Consider the following 21,546-nt stretch of genomic DNA (forward strand, 5'->3'; position numbering starts at 1 on the left):
GGTAAGCTAAGGCCAGGCGTGAACAGTGACTTTGGCAGGAAGCACACTTGAGCCTTGTTATCTGTAGATTCTGCCTTTGTGAACCCACTTGCTTACTAAAATATGCTTGCAATCCCCAATCAATACTTGTAGTGTTTTCACGGTTATTTGCAGACATGCTCAGAGCAGTGATAAATGTAAGTCACCTGACACCTACCTTCCATGCTGAGGCGGAGAAAGGTGACGTTCTGCTTTCTGGTTTCAGCTGTCATACTGGAAACAAGTGCTCTGTGCACTTTCTATGTATTGCTACATTTTCTGCTTATTGTTGGTGATTTTGCTATTTAAAATGACCTGCAAGCAGGGGCGCCTGGGGGGCTCGGTCAGTTAAGTGTTTGACTTCGGCTCAGGTCATGAGCTCACGGTTTGTGATTTCAAGCCCCTCATCTCGTTGTCTGCTGTCAGCAGAGAGCTGGCTTCGGGTCCTCCGCCCCTCTCTGCCTCTCCCCTGCTCATGTGCTTTCTCTCGCTCTCAAAAATAAAAATACAAACATTTAAAATGACCCCCAAGCATAGCAGTGAGGTGCTGTCTAGTGTTCCTATGTGTAGTAAGGCCACCATGTGGCTCACGGAGAAAGTGTGGTAGATAAACTTCAGTACAGCATGATTTACAGTGCTCGTGGCTGTGAGTTCAATGAATCAATGGCTGGTTGATGAAAATGTTATGACCGGGGCACATAGAAGCCTAATCTCATATTTCCCCTAGGAGCGATGGTTCAGTATTTGCTAATTGGGTGTTTGTGGTGGCTTTATAGAACATAACTACTGTGGATACCAAGATTCAACTGTTTTCATTAGTGCTAAGTCTTAGCTCTAGCCAAAGAAGGCAATCTGAATGTTCCCTGAAAACGTAATGGAGAATTTGAGTTACTATCATACTTTGGTTTTTTTTTTTTTTCCCTATGAGTTAAATGAGAGCATTGGTGATATCCAGTTGAGAGCAGAGCCCCTGGGGTTCCAGTATGATGTCAAAGCGAGGCCTGAGCACAAAAGTTCCTGCTCCTCAAATTGAAGCATGATGTGAACATCACACTTGGTTTAAGAGTCGATCAGAAACAATTTCCCTCCTGTGTGTTTATTGTATATGTATTAGGCTGACGGTGTAGCATTTTTTAAAGTTTATTTATTTTGAAAGAGAGAGAGAGAGAGAGAGCGCGCACACATGCGAGTGGGGGAGGGGCAGAGAGGGAGGGAGAGAGAGAATCCCAAGCAGGCTCCACACTGTCAGTGCAGAGCCCAACACGGGGCTTGATCCCACAGACCGTGAGATCATGACCGGAGTCAGACGCTCAACCGACTGAGCCACCCAGGCGCCCCTGACGGTGTAGCATTTTACTGCAATTCTCCCCGCAACCAGTTCCTGCCCCACTTCCCCCCATATCAGTCCGTAGCTCCTTTATCCCTTCAGCTGCTCAAGCCAAAATGCCTGGGGGTCATCCCTGATTCCTTTGCTTGCACCCCCACATCCAGTCTATCAGCAAGTTCTGTCGGTCCTACCCCTGCTGTTTCTCCCTCTGTTGCCTCTCACCCACCCCTCCCTTCTGTGAGGTCTCGTGCTGCCGGGCTTCCCGCATCCCCTTGCCAGCTGCTGATCTCCGCCAATGGGAGGCACCAGCCAGACAGAAGGCAGAGAAAGGAAGGAGCAGCCGTCGCTCGCGGTTGCCGTAGTAGTGAGGGGACGGTGTGCACACTTCGGTGCCTGAGTGTGGCACCCTCGCAGCCCATCAAGACCACTGCAGGATCCCTTCTGCTTCCGGCACCTGCGGCGGACGCCTCCCTCGAGCCTCTTCTTCCTGCGGCACGCTCTCCCTTCTCCCTTTTGCTCCGCGGGCCTTCCAACACTCTGTGACCAATGTCCCACATTTAGCACCCTCTGTCAGAAGTAGCTAGTGTGGTTTCTGACTTCCTGACTGGAGCTTGGCTGACATAGCTGCCAAATCATTTCCTGAATCGGTCCATCTTTACCACCACTGCTTTCACTCCGGTCCAAGGCACAGTCACCTCCCACCCACCTGCACTGTGCAACAGCTAGGCTCTCTGGAGACCACAACCAGACAGGTCTGGAGCTAGACAGGCAGGTAAGGCAGGCAGCAGTCACTGGTGAGAGACCCCTAGAAAAAGGAAGTTCCGGGAGAAAATAACCGCCCTCTACTGCCAACCCTGGAGAACTGGGATTTGATTTTATTTCACAAGCTGATTTGCTGAAGCCGCTATTCACTTAATGCCATTACTAGGCCTGGTTCCTTATCTCTGCCTGGTGCTCAATCTTTTTCTTTTCTTTTCTTTTCTTTTCTTTTCTTTTCTTTTCTTTTCTTTTCTTTTCTTTTTGGTTTACTTTGAGAGAGAGAGAGACAGAGACAGAGACAGAGACAGAGGACAGAATGCAAATGGGGGAGGGGCAGAGAGAGAGGGAGACACAGAATCCAAAGCAGACTCCAGGCTCTGAGCTGTCAGCACAGAGCCCAACACGGGCTCAAACTCACAAACCACGAGATCATGACCTGAGCCCAAGTCCGACGCTTAACCAACTAAGCCACGTAGCCGCCCCTGTCTTTTTCTTTTTAAATGTGTATTTACTTATTTTGAGAGAGGGCACTCGCAAGTCAGGGAGGGCAAGAGACAAGGAGAGAGAGAATCCCAAGCAGGCTCCACACCGTCAGCGCAGAGCCTGACATGGGGCTCCATCTCACAAACCATGAGATCATGATCGGACCCAAAATCAGGAGCTGGATGTTTGACTGAGCCACCAGGAGCCCGTCTGTTCTCTTTCACATTACAGAACAGCAGGACAACCTGAAAGATACAGCATTTTATTTGCAAAATCTTTGCCAACTAACTTGAAGAATGAAAGAAAATAATTCCGTCGCTATCTCAAAAAGAACATCTTTTAAGCTTCCCTCCCAACCTGAGCACCCTGGAATCCCAGACATTCCAATCCTTCTGTTTAACTCAAATCCCCACCATGGCATAGATGCATAATTCCCGTGGGAAGGAAACCTGAGACAGGCAGAAGCCATTTAAGGAACGTGCACTGTACTTTCTGGTAGAGAGGGCAGCAGGGAGCACACGTCCCTGAGTGAGGCAAGGACGCCACGTGGCTGACGGCCATCTCTCTTCAGCGAGCACAGCCTTGCAACAGCGTGACCTGGGCAGGTGTCTCAGCTGAAGATCAATGTCTCTGCATCTCCAGCTTGGGAGGCGGAGTTGGATGGAGGGGTGAATGCTTTCTTGCCTTCAGCTAGAGCTTTAAAATGCTGTGAGGAAAGAGGAGAGGGTACACGGAGTTTGGGTACGTTGGCTGCTATATCTGAGCAAGAACTAACCTCTTCACCACCCGTAATGCTCCAGTTTTTTCTAGGTTCCATTTCGGAACAATTCCTTGGTGCTGTTTTTGAAAAACAGCTAGAAATGTGCCCCGCCTCCTTCAAAGATGAACCCCTCTCCTTCTGTCCTGCTTCCATCCGTTAGGCCACATGGTTCTCCCACCAGGAGTGTCCTTGGTAGACCCTCACAAGCCTGGCCACGCCAAAGGCCCACAGCCATTCCGCCTGCCTTCCTGTGAAAGCCCAACCCTCCTGCTTGCTGCTCTTTTAATGACAGAGAAGGGTGATGGTAACTCCAGCAGAAACATCCTTGTCAAAGGATCCTTCCCTTGTCAAAGGACACGTCACAGCCAACTCGGAGGAGTGGAGACTATAGTGATCTCGCTACAGCTTAAAGCACTTTCTAATGCTAGCCTCACCTGTGAGTTCTTGAATTCCGAGTAGAGGGAAAAGAGCAGGTGTAGGGACTGAATCCGACTCTTGTAGACAGGGATGTCGAGGATGGCTGAAATCAAGAACTCCCATGAGCAGAACCAAACAAAACCGGGAATTATCTGTTTAGAATAGCCAAGCCCCTCCCAGATGGGACGTGTTACTATGCCTCTGGGGGTTAAACACCTGGCAGGGAGTCACCTAAGCCCAAATACCGCCTTCAATGCTGCCAAATAGTAAGCTGGCTTAAAGCGAGGGCCGTAACTCAAGATGCTGTCTTCTGAGAGTAAACAAGGCTTTTCAAAAGCCCACAATGTATTCATCCAGAAACGGAACCGGGAAGGGATGGGGGAACTTACCACAGATCATGTCAATGTACTCTGCCAGGCTGCAGTCGATCTCTGCCGTGGGCAGGCTCACCTAGGAGGAGCGTGGGACGGACCAAAGTCACAAGGTTGAAGCTTCAGTGGGGCCAGCACCCCTCCCTCTCTCTGAAGGAAGAGAGCTCCCAGCATAAGGCATGTCATGGGCCGAACTGTGCTCCCCCCAAATTCCTATATTGAAGCCCTAACAGCCAGTACCTCAGAATAGGACTGTATTGGAGACACAGTCTCAAGAGACATAATGAAGCTAAAATGAGGTCATCAGGGTGAATCCTAATCCAGTAACTGGTGTCCTTATAAGAAGAGCAAATCAGGACACAGGCACACACAGAGGGAAGACGGCCAGGAGAGAGGCCCTGGAAGAAGTCAACTCTGCTGACAACTTGACCTCACACTTCTAGCATCCAGATGTGTGAGAAAATAAATTTCTGTTGTTTAAGCCACCCAATCTGGGTCATGAAAGCCCTGGCAAACAATACAATGTGCTTTTTTCCCTCTGATCAATAAAATGAGATTGGTGACATTCATTAACCATAGTGGATGATCTAACGGGACCAAAAAAATAAATAAATAAAAATAAGTAAAATACACTGCCATGCTATCTTCCGGTGTGTATGTGTGAGGAAGGGGCTGATCCCAGGCCACGGCCAAGTATTTATGGCTACTTGGTGTTATAATGCCTAATGGGCATGGAACACTATAGGAACAGAAAAAATGGAATATGACAGATGAGGTGATAGGCTTTGGGTCTAAACAAGTCATACTGTAAGTTTAAAAACCATTGGCTCTGTAAACAATTTTTGTTCTTTTTTTACAAAAAATCAGAGTGTAGGTAGGTCTGCAATTTCCTGTTTTCATTTAACACGTCATTGATATTTTCTCCTATCAACGTTTTTATTTTATTTTATTTTATTTTATTTTATTTTATTTTATTTTTATTTTTGGGATAGAGAGAGACAGAGCATGAACGGGGGAGGGGCAGAGAGAGAGGGAGACACAGAATCGGAAACAGGCTCCAGGCTCCGAGCCATCAGCCCAGAGCCGACGCGGGGCTCGAACTCACAGACCGCAAGATCGTGACCTGGCTGAAGTCGGACGCTTAACCGACTGTGCCACCCAGGCGCCCCAATATTTTCTCCTATCAGAGTAAAATAAAACCAAATAATATTCTACTATGTAAGTATTTCACCAAATAAATGTACTACAGTCTATTCAGTTCCCTAATCAGACACTTTTCCTCAGCTACAGCTTTAAAAATGCTTTCAGGAAAGAGATTGTTTTCAAATTCTTGGCTTTTACCACTGTTCCTCAATAAAATAAACATTTACCTAAAAACTCTGTCCTCACAGAGCTTATAGGGAGTTTTGATAGGAAGAAACAAAAACCGAAATAAGTAAGGCATAGAGTATGTCAGAAGGTAAGTGTTAGAGAAAAAGCAGGGCAAGGGGGTGAGGAACATTGTATGGCTGGTGTGGCCAATTTATCTATTTATTTATTTAAAAAAAATTTTTTTTAACGTTTATTTATTTTTGAGACAGAGAGAGACAGAGCATGAACGGGGGAGGGTCAGAGAGAGAGGGAGACACAGAATCTGAAGCAGGCTCCAGGCTCTGAGCTGTCAGCACAGAGCCTGACGTGGGGCTCGAACTCCCGGACCGCGAGATCGTGACCTGGCTGAAGTCGGACGCTTAACCGACTGAACCACCCAGGCACCCCATGGTGTGGCCATTTTAAATATGATAGCCAAGGAACTGTAAATTGTGTTTGCTCAGTTTCCTTTTCTTGATATAGAAGAGCTCTTTGCTTGGACAGTAATCTAATATATAATTTTTTTCAGTTCATCACTCTTTAACTTTGTTTAATGGTAAGTACTGGTACTGAGAACTTTTCATTTCCAAATCTAAAATGTCACATTTTCCCCATTATGCCTTTGAAGTTTTTTAAAAATGTTTTTAATGCTTTATTTATTTTTGAGGGAGACAGTGTGTGAGCAGGGGAGTGGCAGAGAGAGAGAGAGGGAGGCAGAGAGAGAGAGAGAGAGAGGTAGAGAGAGAGGGAGAGAATCCCTAGCAGGCTCCACACTGACAGCCTCTGATGCAGGGCTCAAACTCACAAACTGTGAGATACTGACCTGAGCCCAAACCAAGAGTCAGACGCTTAACCGTCTGAGCCACCCAGGTGCCCCTTAGTTTTTCTTTATCCCATTATGTTTTTCTTTTATTTTTGAGAGAGACAGAGTGCGAGCAGGGGAGTGGCAGAGAGACAGGGAGACACAGAATCCAAAGCAGGTTCCAGGCTCTGAGCTGTCAGCACAGAGCCTGATGCAGGGCTTGAACCCACAAACCACAAGATCATGACCTAAGCCAAAGTAGGACACTAAAACGACTGAGACACAAAGGTGCCCCGATTTTTAAGATTCTTAAAAGCAAAAGAAATAAGACACAAAAGAGTGTGATTAGATTTAGACACACACAAAATAGGCAAGCATGGTCCATACTATTAGAAATCAGGACAGTGAGGGGCGTCTGGGTAGCTCAGTTGGTAAAGCGTGCAACTATTGATCTTGGGGTTGTAAGTTTGAAAAAAAAATTTTTTTTAATGTTTATTTTTGAAAGAGTGAAAGAGAGAGACAGATGTGAGCAGGGGAGGAGCTGAGAGAGAGAAGGAGACACAGAAGCTGAAGCAGGCTCCAGGCTCTGAGCTGTCAGCACAGAGCCACCCGACGTGGAGCTGGAACCCAGGAACCATGAGAGCATGACCTGAGTCAAAGTCGGATGCTAAATCAACTGAGCCACCCAAGGCACCCCTAAGTGGCTATAATTTTAAACCTCACATTAGGTGTAGAGATTACTTAGAAAAAAATCTTTAGGGGCACCTGGGTGGCTCAGTTGGTTAAGCATCCAACTCTTGATTTTGGCTCAGGTCATAATCTCACAGTTATGAGATCAAGCCCCATGTCAGGTTCTGCACTGGGCATGGAGCCTGCTTGAGATTCTCTCTCTCCTTCTCCCTCTGCCCCTCCCCCATTTGCACTCTCATGCTCGCTCTCTAAAACATATATGTGTGTGTGTGTGTGTGTGTGTGTGTGTATATATTTCAAGAAAAAAAAAATACAGGAAGAGAGCAAACACTGGGCACTTGAGTAAATGCTACACTTTCGTGGCCCCTGCTCCCTCCACTTACCTTGCCCAAAAGCTCTTCAAACTCTGGGGACCATTCCTGCATTAGCGTGTCAATATCAGGCATGGGCCTACAAACACAGAGGTAAATATGAACAGGAAACGAGGACAGGTAAACGGGTAACATCAGCAACCTCTGGGTCATGAGATTCTAGGATGAAGGAAGGTGGTCAGTCAGCCACATGAGGATTTCAGGCTGGCCGCATCCACAGAACCTCAGGTTGATCTGGTATGTCCTCAGCCTGTGGGCCCTCTTCTCAGAAGCAATGGATCCGTAAGTGGGGAAGGTCACCAGGGGTTCCTCTGGTGAAGAGTGTGTATTTCTTACCTGGTATAGTGCACAGTCGCAGGGGGCTTAGAACGGTGTAATTCTGAGATGCTCTCAATCCATGTGTCAATGGCTTTGGGATTCTTCTCTGCATCTTCTAGGCTCTTTACTTTCATATGTTGCTAGAAAAATAAGGGGAAACCCTGGCTGATGACATTAAATAGCTCTCTTATTTTAACAGGATGGATCATCATACGCTGTTGTTTCTTAAATAGCAGACAGCCGATGAATAGGGTAGCCTAACAGCAGCCAAGTGAAGATTAGAGGAAAACCTGATAAAATTTTCTGGAGCCATGGGAAGGGGGTGGGTGAATAGGACAAGACTGACCACACTGAGATGGCATTTCATACCACTAGGATGGCTACAATTCCTTTTTTTAAGTTTGTTTGTTTGTGTGTTTATTTAGAGTGAGCGTGCATGTGGGGGAGGGGCAGATAGAGGGAGAGAGAATCCCAAGCAGGCCCCACACTGTCAGCATGGAGCTGGATGCAGGACTCAAACCCATGAACTGTGAGACTATGACCTGAGCCAGAGTTGGATGCGTAAGAAACTGAACCATCCAGGCGCCCCTAGGATGGCTAGAATTAAAAAGACAGACAATCACAAGTGTGAGTGAGGATGTGGAGCAACTGGAACTCTCATTCCTTACTGGTAGAATAGTAAAATGGTTCAGCTACTTTGTGTTTTGTTTTTTTGTTTTTGTTTTTTTAAGTTTATCTTTGAGAGAGAGAGAGCACAAGCAGGAGAGGGACAGAGAGAGAAAATGGGAGACAAAGAATCTGAAGCAGCCTCCAGGCTCTAAGCCGTCAACACAGAGCCTGATGTGGGGCTTGAACTCACGAATCGCGACATCATGACTTGAGCCAAAATCAGACACTTAACTGACTGAGCCACCCAGGCACCCCAAAGGTGTGTTTTTAAATGAGATAGCAGTGATGTTTATACATCTCTGTGAATACACTAAAACTCACTGACCTGTACAATCTGAAAGGGAGAGTTTCATGGTAAGTAAATTATATCGCAATAAAACTTTTTAAAACTAGGGCTGGCCTGAAACCAAGCTACCCCTTTTGATAGTAAGTCAACTGCACAGATACCAGTGGGGCCTCTGGCCATCTCCAGCTGGGGCCTGGACTGGACTAGTATCTTACTGTGACGTTGTGCTGTTTGGAATTCTCAGTCAACCAGAGAGAGAGCACTGTGGGGTCTGACTGCTTTGTAGAAGGCTCATCCAATACCAACAGGCCAAGGTTGTCCGGCTTTCCATCAGGACGTGGGACCTGGTTAAGAGAAAGGAAGAAAGAGGAAAAAATGGGGTTGGGCATACATAAAAAGGCCATATCTGTTGTTTCCAATCAGCTGAAGAGGAAGAACTCTTCCGGTTCATCATTATTACTAGTATTAAAAAGCATGCTTGCATACCATGCTGTACTAAAATACCATCTACTACAAAACACATTATCTATAGTATCTTAAATATAAAGCGGATAATTAGCCAAATAAATGACAAATTTTTAACATATAATGGTAGAATAAAGTTATTACCTAATACAATGAATAGAATTTGGAGAGCAAGATTAAGAACGCCAATGAAATGAAGAATGTATATGAAGGTAGCCAGTGCTAGCCAAGGAAATTAGTGGAATTGTTAAGAGTAAGAGAGGGGTCAGAAGAAACACCTAAGGAGTCATTTTTAGGATGTTTCGACTGTACCTTTAAGAATGCGTCAATATCCCCAACAGCGGGGATAAAATCAGGAATGAAAGGTTTCAGTTTGTGGTCCAGGTCGATCATCTGAGGGGTGTACCTAGGAGACATTGCCAAGGTTAGGTGGAGAAAGTCAGAGAAACGAACTTTACTGTTCAGGTTAAAAAATCTAAGGAGAATGGCCCCATTTCAGACTGGAGGTAGGAAACGGCTGGGGAGGTCATGGGGGAAGGGCCTGGTGCTCACCTGCTGATATATTGGAAGAGTTCCTTAATCTCAGCCGAAACTGGCAAATGTTCATAATCTGTAGGATCATAGGCCCTGTGAAAAGGAAAATATGGTTCGAGGTGGCCAGAGAAGAGCAGATGTGGCTGAGCCCTGGTTCAGCCCCCTCCTCACTGACCACAGACTCCCTGACTCTGAACCTTGTTTCTGCCCTGCCCACAATTGCCCTTCCTGGGTGGTTCACAAGGCAACTTTAGAATGGATCATAATTAGCTTGGTTATCTCTGCCAATGAAGAAGAAAAGAGTCGCAGAAAATGGAAAACAATTGCTAAACATTTTAGAATGAAGCATACATTTTGTTTCCCTTTTTTGAATGAAAGGGATGGAGAGAAAATATGGTATGAGATTGCAATTTTTAAAAATTCAAGTATAACTGACAACATGAGATTTCAATTTCTGACATGAAAATAATCTGTCCCAAGAAAAACAAGAATTTTTACAAAGATGCTTTTAACAGTGGGCACCTGGGTGGCTCAGTCAGTTAATCTTCTGACCCCTGATCTCAGCTCAGGTCTTGATCTCAATATGAGTTCAAGCCCAGCCTTGGATTCCACGCTGGGCCTGGAGCCTATCTTAATTTAAAAAAAAAAAATGCTTTTAACAGTGTTTATTTAATAATTTTTTCCATGTTTGTTTTTGAGAGAAAGAGAGAGAGAGTGAGCACGAGAGGGGCTGTGACAGGGGGACAGAGGATCCGAAGCAGGCTCTGCACTTTCAGTACAGAGCCCAATGTGGGGCTCGAATTCACAAACCATGAGATCATGACTCGAGCCGAAGGCAGACACTTAACCGACTGAGCCACCCAGGTGCCCCTTAACGGTGTTATTTAGACAGGTAAAAAATTAGAAACAAAATACCCAATACTTGAGAGATGGTTAGACATGTCAATTTGAATGTTTAGTAGTTATTATTATTTTTAATTTTTAAGTAAGCTCTACACCCAATGCGGGGCCTGAACTCACAACCCAGAGATTGAGTTGCATGCTCTACTGACTGAGCCAGCCAGGTGCCCCCAAATATTGTATAGTTATTAAATACAGAATATAGGAAATGTATACAGTAAAAAACAAAAACAAAAACCAAAACCAGTAGAACACATTAATTATAATTAAGTAAAATGTAATAAACATTGGCAAAGTATATAGGTGACTTGGAAAGTTATTAACAAAGGTCTGAGGAGGGTAGCTTAGCAAAAAACAGAAATAAATCATTATTGTTTTAATGTTCACTTATTTACTTTGAGAAGGAGAGAGAGAACCCCAAGCAGGCTCCACGCTGACAGCACGTGCTGATGCGGGGCTCCATCTCACGAACCATGAGATCACGACCTGAGCCAAAATCAAGACTTGGGTGCTCAGCCGACTAAGCCACCCAGGTGCCCAAAACTAAATATATTATTGACTTGAAGTTTCCATTTCCCCAGATTCTGTAATTTATGAAAGCAGGATATGATCATGAAGTAAGCTGGGAAACATGAAAAGTCAGTCTGGGATTAAACTTTTGCCTCATTTGCTTAGTGTCTACCTGTGGGTGGATAGTCCACAGGTAACTTTTTATTAAACTGCTTGATTTAATAAGTGATACATACAGATGATATAAAAGGAAAGGCATAAAATGTACAAAGTGAAAAGTTATGGCTCACTTCCACCCTTGTCCCCTTGCCACCATGTTCCCCTCCCCAAAGTAATCACTAGGATTAGTTTCTAGGGTTTCCTAGAAATAGTCTACGTAATATTCGTTTTATACCCTAGTAGCACAGCGTAAACACTCTTCTATACCTTTTTAAAATTTAACACTGTCTCTTGGAGATTGTTCTTTATGGTGCACAGAGTGCTGCCTTATACTTTTTAATGGCCAGACAGAATTCCACTGATTGGCTACACCATCATTACTTTAACCAGTAATGGTATATGAAATGGATGGGCCTTAGAATCCACTTTGATTAAAACCTATAGGGGTGGTGGCACAAAAACAGACACATAGACCAATGGAATAGAATAGAAACCCCAGAACTAGACCCACAAACTTTGGCCAACTCATCTTTGACAAAGCAGGAAAGAACATCCAATGGAAAAAAGACAGTCTCTTTAACAAATGGTGCTGGGAGAACTGGACAGCAACATGCAGAAGGTTGAAACTAGACCACTTTCTCACACCATTCACAAAAATAAACTCAAAATGGATAAAGGACCTGAATGTGAGACAAGAAACCATCAAAACCTTAGAGGAGAAAGCAGGAAAAGACCTCTCTGACCTCAGCCGTAGCAATCTCTTACTCGACACATCCCCAAAGGCAAGGGAATTAAAAGCAAAAGTGAATTACTGGGACCTTATGAAGATAAAAAGCTTCTGCACAGCAAAGGAAACAACCAACAAAACTAAAAGGCAACCAACGGAATGGGAAAAGATATTCGCAAATGACATATCGGACAAAGGGCTAGTATCCAACCAAAATCTATAAAGAGCTCACCAAACTCCACACCCGAAAAACAAATAACCCAGTGAAGAAATGGGCAGAAAACATGAATAGACACTTCTCTAAAGAAGACATCCGGATGGCCAACAGGCACATGAAAAGATGTTCAGCGTCGCTCCTTATCAGGGAAATACAAATCAAAACCACACTCAGGTATCACCTCACGCCAGTCAGAGTGGCCAAAATGAACAAATCAGGAGACTATAGATGCTGGAGAGGATGTGGAGAAACGGGAACCCTCTTGCACTGTTGGTGGGAATGCAAATTGGTGCAGCCGCTCTGGAAAGCAGTGTGGAGGTTCCTCAGAAAATTAAAAATAGACCTACCCTATGACCCTGCAATAGCACTGCTAGGAATTTATCCAAGGGATACAGGAGTACTGATGCATAGGGGCACTTGTACCCCAATGTTCATAGCAGCACTCTCAACAATAGCCAAATTATGGAAAGAGCCTAAATGTCCATCAACTGATGAATGGATAAAGAAATTGTGGTTTATATACACAATGGAGTACTACGTGGCAATGAGAAAAAATGAAATATGGCCTTTTGTAGCAACATGGATGGAACTGGAGAGTGTGATGCTAAGTGAAATAAGCCATACAGAGAAAGACAGATACCATATGGTTTCACTCTTATGCGGATCCTGAGAAACTTAACAGGAACCCATGGGGGAGGGGAAGGAAAAAAAAAAAAAAAAAGAGGTTAGAGTGGGAGACAGCCAAAGCATAAGAGACTTAAAAACTGAGAACAAACTGAGGGTTGATGGGGGGTGGGAGGGAGGGAAGGGTGGGTGATGGGTATTGAGGAGGGCACCTTTTGGGATGAGCACTGGGTGTTGTATGGAAACCAATTTGACAATAAATTTCATATATAAAAAAATTAAAAAAAAAACAAAACCTATAGGGGTGGGTCATGAATAATCTATCCCGAGGACTGGAACAGGGTGAGGTTTTTCTTTTGTTTTTGTTTTTTGATTTTTTTTGAGAGAGAGAGTGAGAGAGAGAGGCAGAGGGAGGGATACAGAGAATTCCAAGCAGGCTCTATACTAAAGTGTGGAGTCCTACGTGGGCGGGGCTCGATCCCACAATGCTGGGATCATGACCTGAGCTAAAATCAAGAGTCCGATGCTCAAACCAAATGAGCTACCCAGTGCCCCAAGAGATGTTTTTACTGAAACACCAGCCAGGAACACGTGCTTCAGTGTAGGGCTCGCAAGCACTTATTCTCTATCCATCCAACAAAGATCTGAGCCTAAACTAGAAACTCTCCTGTGCCTGTATGTTTTCCTTGCTGAACAGAATTGCTTGTGTATGTATATAAATGTTATTTCCTCGTTCCCAACATTAGAGCTCCTTGAAGGCAGGGACCACCTTTTATATTCACTCAGCAAATCCTCATGAAACCACCGAACGTGCAAATATTTCAGATAATGCAAGTGATGTCATGGGACTCAATGAGGCAGTGTGGCCGGAAGAGAAGGAAAACGCATTATGCTGGCTTCTGAGACACCTGAAAATCCTAAGCAGGATCAAAAGGAGATGCTAGAATTTCACTCCTAACTGATGTGTCTTCCTCCCTGGCTTGAGTGTCCTCAGCGAGGCAGGGCTTTCCTCACCCTTCCAGAGGGGCCCCGTGCTCTTCATCATCATCATCTTCATCAGTATCCGTCTCAGAGGAGTCGTCGTCGTCATCATCATCATTTTCACTGAAGCCCCGTTGAGGTGTCAGCTGCGAGGGCTTCTTCTTCTCCTGAGGTAGGGCAGGGTGGGCACAGAAAGAGCTACATAAAGAGAAGGTTAGTGTGCCTATGCCCCATTCCCTCCTAGTGCTCCCACACATACCCTCCCGCCTGGCACCAAATGACCAGAAAGAGAGGGTGGCTCTCCCCAGAAAGGCCCCAAGGACTGTCGTCTTTTCCTGCTTGGCTGCACCCTGGGGCCTCACTTTCTATAACCACATTCGATTTTTCTCCTTGAGGCCTGGGTATAGATTTTATCCAGTAGATATCTATTTTACCTTTTACTTAGGAGACCCCCAGTCAGCTCCAACTCTAAAAGTTAGAGACTCTTGAAGGAGAGGAAAGCAACTCTGATTAGTTATTTTGGAAGGAAATGAGGGCAGATGAAGTTGGAAGACAATTTTAGGGGAATCTTAATACTCACAAAGCTCACGGGGAGGAAATCTAGTGTTTAATTTGCAAGACTGCCCAGAGTAAGCTGCTAATGACTATCAAAAGAATCAACTCCGTCCCCGAATTCCAATCAGCAGTTCCAGAGACTATGGGTTTTTCACTTCCATTCAGTCACACTTCTCTTCAGTGGGTACTGGACCTGCCCATAGTCCCCGTCCCTTCCCCCCCGAAGTCAAATGCAACGACTATATGTTATATCTCAAGATAAGAGACTCTTCTGTCCTTGGCATTACAACCTACCTTTCCGACCTTCTGGTTCTCTAAGTATCATCCCACACTCTCAAGGGTATGAGGAGTCCAGTTTTGGGACTTGCAGGGGCATTTGGGACAGGGTCCATGTCTTTGCCTCTGTGGCCCGGAGCCTGTGGCATGCCCTCACTTAGGACCCGAAGGATGACCAGCTGGTCTCCTTTAAAAGTAGGTTTGGGGGCACCTGGATGACTCAGTTCGTTAAGCGTTCGGCACTTGATTTTGGCTCAGGCCATGATCTCATAGTTGTGAGATCAAGCCCTGTGTTGGGCTGTGTGTGCTGAGCCTGGAGACTGCTTGGCATTCTTCCTCCCTCTCTCTCTCTCTCTAAATATTTTTTTTAAATAAATAGTAGGTTGGGCGCCTGGGTGGCTCAATCGGTTAAGCGTCCGACTTCGGCTTAGGTCACGATCTCACTGTCCGTGGGTTCGAGCCCCGCCTCAGGCTCTGTGCTAACAGCTCAGAGCCTGGAGCCTGTTTCAGATTCTGTGTCTCCCTCTCTCTCTGACCCTCCCCCGTTCATGCTCTGTCTCTCTCTGTCTCAAAAATAAATAAATGTTAAAAAAAAATAAAAATAAAAATAAAAATAAAAATAAAAATAAAATAAATAGTAGGTTTTGAGGGGCACCTGGCTGATTCAGTTGGTAGAACATGAGACTCTTGATCTCAGGGTTGTGAGTTTAACCCCCTCATGGGGCATACAGCTTACTTAAAAAAAAATAACAATAATTAATTAATTAAAAAAATAAAAGTAGGTTTTTTAAAAAAATGTTTATTTCTTTTGTCAGAGAGGGAGAGGGTGAGGGAGCACGACACGGGGCTCAGTCCCACGACCGTGAGATTATGACCTGAGCCAGTATCAAGAGTCTGATGCTCAACTGACTGAGCCACCTAGATGCCCCTAAAAGTAGGTTTCGAAAGCTTGGTTTCCATATGCCATATGGCTTATGCCAAGGTTAACAAATGTTTGGCTCCAGTTTTAAAAATTATTTAACGTTTCTCTTACAGTCAAGCAACTATTGGCATATAAAACTGTGACATATTACAGAACATCAAAAATGCTTTTGGTCACAGGTTCCTGTAGGCATAACACAGAATTATTATATATAAAAATATATTTTAACTAACTGTAATATGTGTGTGACAAATGGCACCCAGTTGCAGAATTTATTCAATGACTGTGCTTTATTGGTATACAATAGATAAGGGTCTCCTATAGTGCTCTTTTTTTTTTTTTTTAACGTTTATTTATTTTTGAGACAGCATGAATGGGGGAGGGTCAGAGAGAGGGAGACACAGAATCCGAAACAGGCTCCAGGCTCTGAGCCGTGAGCACAGAGCCCGACGCGGGGCTCGAACTCATGGACCGCGAGATCATGACCTGAGCCGAAGTCGGCCGCTTAACCGACTGAGCCACCCAGGCGCCCCTAGTGCTCTTTCTTAACTCAAAATCTGCCAAAGCAATCCCTCATCACACAGGAAGTAATTTGGCAAAGGCAGCTTTTTAAGAATACTGATGGCCAATTTAAAGGTTATTAAAAATAACCTCTCTGATTCTAGGTGCACACTAAATTAAAAAGATAAATTGAGTCCTGAATGTTGGTCACAGCATGATGAAGGCTAGAAAAATTTAGGGTGAACATGTAAAACTAGGAGGCCAAATTAGGAAAACTGCTCACTTGTCTTTTGTCTGCTTCTTCAAAGCTATGTTTTGCAAAATCTCTGATCTAAAGGCAGAGGGCTTCCTATGCCACAGACAGATGCCTAAAAAATTACTTTGTGGGTAAGATGTTAAAACAGCACACTAGTCACCAAGTGGAACAACTTCATTTTTCTTAATAATTTATTTATTATATATTTTTAGTAATCTCTACACTCAACCTGAGGCTCGAACTCACAACCCCGAGGTCAGGAGTCGCGTGCTCCTCCAACTGAGCCAGCCAGGTGCCCCAAAGCAGGACTACTTTAAAATGTGACCTTGTATAAAAAGCTACATTTTCTACAATCAGTCTATATTACTATAGCTTTTTGCATTACTTCAAATATCCTTCTTCACTTGTTTCAAAGCTCCTGTTCTTGAAGGATAATCAAAAGGTAACTAACCATTGGATCACGTGCTAAGGCTGAACACAATGGCTGTGTAGGAGAGCACGTGTGCACCTGTAGGGTCCTGCCTAGAGCTGGAGGCATCTTGCCATCTTTCTTTCGGAAACAGAGCAATCCTCCAGGTTCACAGAACCAACAACAAAGTGACATCTGGGTCTTAAAACTTCAAAATTAAAGTCTCTTTCCCAAAATATTGGCAGTATCACAAATGTTGACAACGAACAGATGCCTAGACCAATAATTCCAAACTCGCTTTATCATAAGAATTACTTGGGAGTGCTTGCTAAAAATATAAATTCTCCGGCTTTTACCTTCAAGATCCTGATTCAGTAGTTCTGGGTGGGGACTGGACATCTGTATTGTTAAAGGTAAGTACTCTAGTTGATTCTCATTGTCCGTAAAGTTTGCAAAAACAACGCCTATATTATATGAAATATATGAAATATATATATTCCTCACCAAAAAGTCAGCTGTAATAGTAGGCTTGACTCCAGAAGGAAACAATTTTTTCTTTTTTTGAGAGAGAGAGAGACAGGGTGCAAGTGAGCAAGGGGCAGAGAGAGAAAATCCCACAAGGGGGAGACAGAGAGAGAAGCGGGGCTCACCCTAAGCGGCTTGTGTTTTTACCTGAAGCAGGGCTGAAACTCACGAACCATGAGATCATGACCTGAGCTGAAGTCAGATGCTTAATGACTGAGCCACCCAAGCACTCTGAAGGAATCAAAATCTTAAGGCTCTTTGCTCCTGATTTTCCTACATGAGCTCAAAGGTATCCAACCCAACCCCTGGAGGTGCGTAGTCAAGAAACGTTTACTGCTGGGGCGCCTGAGTGGCTCAGTCGGTTAAGCATCCTGACTCTTGATTTTGGGTTAGGCCATGATCTCACCGTTCATGAGTTTGAGCCCCGCGTCAGGCTCTGCACTGACAGCTCAGAGCCCGGGGCCTGCTTCTGATTCTGTGTCTCCCTCTCTCTGCCCCTCCCACCAACTCCTGTGTGCTCTCTCCCTCTCTCAAAAATAAGTAAAACTTAAAAAAAAAAAAAAAAAAGGCATGTTTACTATTGACCTACTGTCACCCAGAGTAACTACTGACAACTCCCAAGTCCACAAGAAACTGTGGGTCATACTATACCTTGTTATTTTCCTCTTCATACTCATCACTGCTGTTGTCAGCCATAGTCTTGTCAGGAAGCTGGGCAGAACCAAGAAGTCCTTAGAAGAAAAGTTTTCCTTTTAGGTTAGTAATATGATCTTTAAAGACAAATATTTTTGGTTTATAGTATGTTATGCTCTGCTTTAATTTTTTTTTTTTTTTCAGCGTTTATTTATTTTTGGGACAGAGAGAGACAGAGCATGAACGGGGGAGGGGCAGAGAGAGAGGGAGACACAGAATCAGAAACAGGCTCCAGGCTCTGAGCCACCAGCCCAGAGCCTGACGCGGGGCTCGAACTCCCGGACCGCGAGATCGTGACCTGGCTGAAGTCGGACGCTTAACCGACTGCGCCACCCAGGCGCCCCTGTTATGCTCTGCTTTATGGCTAAAGGACAGAAGTCTGAATTCTAGTCATGGCTTTGTCAACTCAATTCAGGATATATATACTAAGCATTAGTGTGCATAAGGCATTAGGTTAGACATTATACTAGTGGATTATCTGCCGTTACATAAATTATATACAATCTGCCCTTAGTTTACACACTGGGAAGGCCGGGAGTGAAGAGCAACTCTATGGCTTGAAACTCTTAGCCTGAGTCTCAGTATTCCCACATCTGAAGGAAGGCAGTGACATCCATCACTCAAGACCGTTACAAGGATCAAATGACAAAACTCAGGTGAAAGGAATTGACCCAGCTCCTGACAAGTAATAGTCACAAATATGAACTGAATCAGGGTCCAGAAAAGCAATAAAAATATTCTGAACAATTAAAAGTATAACCAGATATAAGATAGTAACTGGCATGGAAACCATGTTCAATGATTTCTAAATCAAATTAAGCCAGGGGCACCTGGGTGGCTCAGGTCACGATCTCACCGTTGGTGAGTTTGAGCCCGCATCGGGCTCTGTGCTGACAGCTCTGAGCCTGGAGCCCACTTCGGATTCTGTGTCTCCCTCTCTCTGCCCTTGCCCTGCTCGTGCTCTGTCTCTCTCTCTCTCTCTAAAAAATAAATAAACATTTAAAAAAATGTAAATCAAATTAATGCCAATTAAACACCACTTTTCAGCCTGCTACCTTGCCCAAACTGAAAACAAATTGTAATGTCAACAGCCGGCAAGATTATAAGCATGCTCAAGTCAAAAACCTTGTCTAGGTATACATATATCCCCAAAAGATTGAAAGCAGGGACTCAAAAAGATACTTGGACACCCGTGTTCACAGCAGCAGAGTCACAATAGCCAAAAGAGGGAAAAAACCCAAGTGTTCATCGATAGACGAGTGGATAAATGCAGTTATACCTACAATGGGATATTATTCAGCCATAAAAAGGAAGGAAACTCACACGTGCTATAGCATCAATGAACCTCGAAAACACGATGCTAAGTGAAATAAGCCAGACACAAAAGGACTATTGTATGATTCCACTTTTGTGGAGCCCAGAATAAGTGAAGTCATAGAGACCAAGTAGAACAGAGGTTACCAGGGGCTGCCAGGGAGAGGGGAATGGCGAGTTATTGTTTAACGAGTAGTTTCTGTGCGGGATGATGAAGGAGCTCTAGAAATAGACAGTAGAGATAGTTACACAACAATATGAATGCACTCAATGCCACCGAATCGTACACTCAAAAATGATTAAAATGGCAAATTTTATGTTAGGTATATTTACCGCCACCCCAGAGGTCATCCTTGATTCCTAACTCAAGAGCCAAACCCAATCCATCAGCAAGTATCTTGTATTTTCCTCTCCTCTCTACGCTCCCCTTCCTCACCACATCCGGGTCACTATCGCCTCAGCTCGCCATTGCAACAGGAGCCTTGGCTCCCTACTTACCTCCTGCCTGCCTGCCTTGGAAACCACTCCTTCCTACCATACGCTGGTCTCCTTCAAGGCCTCAAACGAACCCAAACTGCTTTTCACGTTTCACTTGCTTCTTCCTTTTCCTGCCCCACTTCTCCTCAATATCTGGATTTTTCTCATCTTTCAGTCTCAAATGTCACCGCCCCCTCAGGTCTTCCCTGACCCCCCTATCAAAAGAAGATCCCACTCCTCATCATTATCCTCTGTAACATCACACTCTTTGCCTCCAACAGTGCACTCACCACATTTGTCATTGTGTCTGTTTGTCCATTTGTCATCTGTCTCCCGTGATTACGAGCATCGAATGGCAGGGTCAGTGTCTCTTTTAATACTGTATACCTAGTGCCAGGCAGAAGGCTGACACACAGTAGGCATTCAAAACATGTGTGTTGACTAAATGAGGGGGTCAAGTCCTGTTAACACGTTCCACTGAGATTTTGACTGGGATCGCAAGTTAAGGGCAGGTTACTGAAGCATCTTCAAAACTGTGCAAAACCAGTTTTGAGAAGTTAAAGCAAAGAGACAAACGTGAATCCCTGGCCGACTGTGAGCAGAGCCGTAGCACCAAGCCACCGGAGATAGGGAACACTGGTCAGGTTGGAGGAAGACCCTGCGTCTGGGGGGCTGGGTTTTCTCCTCCCTTAACTAGTTGGAAACGATGGCCGATTGTTCGCCAAACTGGACTCTGAAAGCCAACATTTGCTATTACAGTAAAACAGGAACTTCTTGGAGACATTCATGAATCCATCCTGCTCTTTTGTTCTGAGAGCTATTTCCTTCCTCTCCCGTCCTCTCTTACCTTTGGGTCTGGGGGTTGGAGGATGAATACTTGCAACCTCTTCAGAGTCGTTAATCTCTAGACGCTCATCGTAGGTCTGGTTTTCTACAATTTTGGTCTAGGTAAAAGGAGACATAATTACATAGCTCGTATCTCCGGATATGAGCTGATTCCAAACCAGTAGTGGTTCCTCTTCCTTACCCAAGACACCAGTTTTACATGAAACCTTTACCCCCATTCAAATTTTCCTTGGCTTCTTGGCCCAAGTCAAGCAGTTAAATCATTCTGCTGCAGCTCTTGTTTAGGAACTGCTGGCAGGCTGGCTGAGGATCGAGGGAATCGTGGAGGGAAACGACAGCCCACTGAGGGGACCAGCTCCCCAAAGCTGTAAGATGCACGCACACGGGCACAACAGTATTTGTCTTAAGAGGCAGCTCTCTCCTTATGGTCACTTTCCCCCAAGGCTGTTGGGGTGTCGGGGCTGGGGGGAGGGAGCTAGGGGGTGTAGAGGTTGTAAAAAGAGTTCTGTCTCTGGAGTCCCCTTGTTTACCTGCAGAGAGGGTAAACTCCAGTTTCTCAGTCCCATCCAATAATCCCAAGCGCATCACCCCCATCTCTACCCCCTGTCTTGAAGGTCGGACCCCACTGAAGTTTCTTGGGGAAGTAAAGGAAGCCGAATGATAGCTGGTGGCGTGAAGGAAGAGAAGTAACGGTTGTCACGGAGATAGGAAGAGATGGGGGGATGGAGGGAAGGGGAGTGGAGATTCCTCCCGGGAGGGAGAAAGGGACTTCTCTTTCTGCTAAGGTGAGTACGAATTACCTGTAGCCCCTCTGAATCCGTCTCCTCTATATGGAAAGAACCCCAGCCTACGGCCGGAGTCTCACTCCAATATCAGACGAGGCCACTTTCGGGCTTCGACTTGGAGCTGCCTGCCTTGTTGCCAGACGCTAGGAGGCAAAAAAAAAAAAAAAAAAAAAAAATCGCGAGACTTGCTTCCGCTCTCGTGAGACCTACTCCCCTCGCGCTTTGCATCTCTCCCAGCAGCGGAGGTTC

The 21,546-nt window shown here is 45.0% G+C and overlaps 1 protein-coding gene and 1 long non-coding RNA gene across 3 annotated transcripts; both read right to left on the bottom strand.

Moving 5' to 3' along the window:
* Positions 1–2,833: 2,833 nt before the first annotated feature.
* On the bottom strand, positions 2,834–21,468 carry IFT46 (intraflagellar transport 46). 2 transcript variants are annotated; one of them, XM_043579505.1, is made up of 12 exons: positions 21,313–21,468; positions 20,514–20,610; positions 17,834–17,913; positions 13,772–13,905; positions 9,639–9,713; positions 9,399–9,492; positions 8,837–8,965; positions 7,685–7,806; positions 7,361–7,427; positions 4,154–4,214; positions 3,782–3,867; positions 2,834–3,293 (listed from the first exon to the last, which is right to left on the bottom strand). In XM_043579505.1, exons 3-12 carry the CDS (start codon positions 17,876–17,878, stop codon positions 3,198–3,200), a joined length of 909 nt encoding a protein of 302 aa, XP_043435440.1. In that variant the 5' UTR covers positions 17,879–17,913; positions 20,514–20,610; positions 21,313–21,468; the 3' UTR covers positions 2,834–3,197. The 2 variants fall into 2 exon arrangements, with proteins under 2 accessions (XP_043435440.1, XP_043435441.1); XM_043579506.1 differs by having other exon boundaries at positions 17,834–17,893; positions 21,313–21,458.
* On the bottom strand, positions 11,187–13,761 carry LOC122483035. Its single transcript, XR_006297285.1, has 2 exons — positions 13,054–13,761; positions 11,187–11,627 (listed from the first exon to the last, which is right to left on the bottom strand). It is a non-coding gene; the product is annotated as an uncharacterized LOC122483035 (long non-coding RNA).
* Positions 21,469–21,546: the final 78 nt, after the last annotated feature.

Source organism: Prionailurus bengalensis, chromosome D1, assembly GCF_016509475.1.
Source record: "Prionailurus bengalensis isolate Pbe53 chromosome D1, Fcat_Pben_1.1_paternal_pri, whole genome shotgun sequence".
In the NCBI taxonomy this organism is placed as follows: domain Eukaryota; kingdom Metazoa; phylum Chordata; class Mammalia; order Carnivora; family Felidae; genus Prionailurus; species Prionailurus bengalensis.

Bases quoted from the DNA above. Each gene is read 5' to 3' on its own strand.
- IFT46 (XM_043579505.1), bottom strand. From the start codon at position 17,878: ATGGCTGACAACAGCAGTGATGAGTATGAAGAGGAAAATAACAAG. The intron at 7,807-8,836 runs GTAAGATACTAG...TTATTTTTCTAG, and splicing joins CCAAACAGCACAACGTCACA to CAACATATGAAAGTAAAGAG. The intron at 3,868-4,153 runs GTAAGTTCCCCC...TCTTGATTTCAG, and splicing joins GTACATTGACATGATCTGTG to CCATCCTCGACATCCCTGTC.